Source organism: Hyperolius riggenbachi, chromosome 7, assembly GCF_040937935.1.
Source record: "Hyperolius riggenbachi isolate aHypRig1 chromosome 7, aHypRig1.pri, whole genome shotgun sequence".
NCBI classification, from domain to species: Eukaryota; Metazoa; Chordata; class Amphibia; order Anura; family Hyperoliidae; genus Hyperolius; species Hyperolius riggenbachi.
The window spans coordinates 311423033-311426767 of NC_090652.1; the positions used below are offsets into that span (position 1 = coordinate 311423033).

At 45.0% G+C, this 3735-nt stretch overlaps 1 protein-coding gene across 1 annotated transcript; it reads left to right on the forward strand.

Annotated features, from left to right (window-relative positions):
- Window positions 1–2702: 2702 nt before the first annotated feature.
- Window positions 2703–3392, forward strand: LOC137526200 (taste receptor type 2 member 40-like). Its single transcript, XM_068247418.1, has one exon. The coding sequence runs from the start codon at window positions 2703–2705 to the stop codon at window positions 3390–3392; it is 690 nt and encodes a 229-aa protein (XP_068103519.1).
- Window positions 3393–3735: the final 343 nt, after the last annotated feature.

A 3735-nucleotide genomic window follows, 5' to 3' on the forward strand; every position in this document is an offset into this window, starting at 1 on the left:
ACTTTCCACCTACTGAGAAGGATATGAGCATTATTTAAAGTGGATCCGAGGTGAACTTTTACTCATTTTATAAGTGTGTTCCTTTCCTATTGTTTATAGGGCATTCCTCAAGCCAAATACTTTTTTGTTTTTGTTTTAATACTCTAATTCCCTATAAACTAAATAAACCACGCCCACAGGTTTTCAGAGAGCCTTGGCAGTAGCAAGGGCTCATGGGAGCTCAGTCTGGGCAGGAGGAGGAGGTGTTACTAGCCATTGATTTCAGAGGCAGAGGGGAGGATGAGGGGGGGGGGGGGGGGGGATTAGGTTTTTTTAGTGCTGGAGATGCAGATAAGCCTGCCTCTGTGTAATGTTTACAAACAACATGGCTGCTGTCATTGTATCACAGGAAGAAATAATCATATTCTATTACAGCTGTTTGCAGCTAGATTTGCTGTGTAAACTATCTAAACTTTAGATAAGATATATAGACAAGTTACTTGTTATAGTTAGTTTTTCATCTCGGGTCCACTTTAACCTCTTGTGGACCAGAGTTTTATACCCCCCTCCCCTAGAGACCAGGCCATTTTTTTTTACAATTCCGCACTTCGCAACTTAAACCATTTATTGCTTAGTCACACAACTTAGCACCCAAATTATTTTTACCCTCTTTTCTTCCCACTAATAGTGCTTTCTTTTGGAGGTCTCTGATTGTTGCAACAATCTTTATTTATTTATTTTTTGTATTAATAACAAAATGATCATTTAAAAAAAATCTTAAATCCCCCCCCCTCCCCTACCCAAATTAGCCCTAGACTGCGACATATACACTGCACTACACATTGTAAAGGATTGCGGAGACGCCGCCGCGCGGTCTGGCGGCGAGGCGGCTGTCTCCGCGTTCAGACCGGCGGTTTGCACGCAGCAGCGTGCGTCTGGTGTATCTGAATCTTCTAGTGCACACAGATGGAGAGCTACACGCGCGCGCACTGGGAGGCAGAACCTTTATGCCAAGAGAAGAGGAATCAGCTGATCAGCTTGATCAGCTGATCCCAGCCAGATCGTCATTGGCTGAGCGGCGCTGGGTGGCGCCGAGGAGTGCTGCTCTATATATAGATCTCGCTGGTCAGTCTCAGGTTGTCTGCCGTTGTGAATACTTACGTGTTAGCACTCAGACCATAGTCAGATCCCACAGTGTGTTAGAACCAGGTGGACCTGGGAATTCACTCTTACCAGATTACTGTGTTATTACTGTGTTATACTTTAGACCAGTTCAATGGGTGTTGTGACCACGGACCTCACACCCAAGCTTAGGGATACTGTGTCAATACTGTGTTATACTTTAGACCAGTTCCAGGGTGTTGTGACCACGGACCTCACACCCAAGCTTAGGGATACTGTGTCAATACTGTGTTATACTTTAGACCAGTTCCAGGGAGTTGTGACCACGGACCTCACACCCAAGCTTAGGGATACTGTGTCAATACTGTGTTATACTTTAGACCAGTTCCAGGGTGTTGTGATCACGGACCTCACACCCAAGCTTAGGGATACTGTGTCAATACTGTGTTATACTTTAGACCAGTTCCAGGGTGTTGTGACCACGGACCTCACACCCAGCTTAGGGATACTGTGTCAGTAATGTGTTATTCTTTAGACCAGTTCCTGGGTGTTGAGACCACGGACCTCACACTCTACACTAGGCCTCCGCTTGATATCTGTTATGACCTATTGCTCTCTTGACCTCTCTCCTGCTATCTGATTCGGTACCTATGCACATCTGATTACCTGTTGCCGACCCTGCCTGTACTTGGTTACCGAATCAGCCTTCTGTCTCTGTACCTTATCTGCTCGTGTGTTGCTGACCCGGCCTGGCCGACCCTTCTGGCTGTCACTCACTCTTTGGGTGATCAGCCTGGCTGTACTACCTGTGAAACCACCCGGTTAGGTGTCAGGTAGCTGCAGAGACTCCCTGCCTCTCAGAGGGGATTCTCTGCAGTTCAGTCAGGGACTCTATCCCAATGGAGTCCTTTGACTGCAGTAGAGTCTGATTCCCAGCAGTTCAGGGAATCACCGGTTCTCTGGTTATCTCCAATCCTTTACCAAGGAGATACTCCTCATACGGTCAAGGGCCACCTGGTCATGGTCCATGCTCATCTACTGTTGCACCTAACACTTACACGTTATCAGGTGTCCAGAGGTTAGTTATACTTGTATTATTGGTGATTCTGCAGATCATCAATAACCAGGTATATATCTGCATTGTTGGTGATACGGCAGATTGCCAATAATCAGATTCTCTCTGTGTGCTGACACCAATCGTTACACACATACTGTAAATACTACAACAACCAGTGATGAAATAGTTACATTTAAGCCATTGCAAAGTCACTTCTCTATGGAAAGGGATTTCTTTCCAAGCCAGCATGTAAAACATGTAAATATGTTTTGATATCAGACTGAGAACTTTGCATCACGTAATCCTCGGCATTCAGCGTCTGGTCACCTCACTCTAGACTAAGCCAGGATCCAGAGAAGCACAGAAAATGCATCAGCAAACTGTGACAAGGGCCGTCCTTCATTTAGTTTTCGGTGTTGTGTCAATTTATTGTAACATATGGATTGTGTTCTTCAGTGTGAGAAACACAACAAAAAACACAAAATTGAGTCAAACCAGCCTCATCCAATCCATCATTGGAATAAATAGCATTATTTTCAGTTGCATGAAAGCTACAAAGGCTTTTGTTCATTGGTTCTCCAACAGATCTGAATCAAATCCTGATCTACGCATGGATGTCATTATGGTGTCTCAGATGTCTTTTAAGTACTGGCTTGTAGCCTGGCTCTGTGCCCATTACTGCATCAGCATCACTAGCTTCAGCTACAAGCTATTTATTTTGATAAAGAGGAGCCTCCCGGGGTCTCTGCCGTATGTGCTGTTTCTGTCAGGAGTTGTGTCATTGGGCTCAGCTTGGGTCTACTACTTGGGTGATAAGCTGGGTTCCCCCCCACAGCACCCTCTGAACTTGACACAAAGTGCTAGTTTTTCCAAAGACGAGATTTCTCTTTACAATGCTCTGGGCAGCTTCTTTGGCTATGGTCTCCCATTCACCAAGATAGTTATCTCCCTCCTAGTCACAGTGTCTTCTCTTATGAAGCACGTCCATAACATCGGTCATACTGGTTCCAATATTCAGATCCACATCTCTGCCATAAAAACAATGGTCATGTTCCTAATCTTCTTTGTCCTTTGCTACATATTACAGATGTATCTTATTGTAAAGGAAGACCATTTTGAAACTGTAGAGGTAATGATCATATGGATGATATTTCAGACATTCCCAACAGCAGAAGCCCTCATCATTATCTGGAGCAATCCCAAGTTCAGGAAAACCTTCCCAAGATGGTTCTGAACTGGGGACAACTGAGAAATGGTCTTAGAAAAATATATCCCTTTTTTTATGTGCTCCTACTATAGCCAGGCATAGGTGCTCCCAGTATAGCCAGACACAGATGACCCAAGTATAGCCAGGCATAGGTGCCTGCAGTATTGCCAGGCATAGATGATCCCAGTATAGACAGGTATAGGCGCCCTCAGTATAGCCAGACATAGATGACCCCAATATAGACAGGTATAGGAGCCCCCTGTATAGCTATCTATACGTGCCCTCAGTATAGCCAGGTAGAGGTGCCCCCAGTACAACCAGGTATAGATGCCCCGAGTATAGACAGGTATGGGTGCCCTGAGTATATACA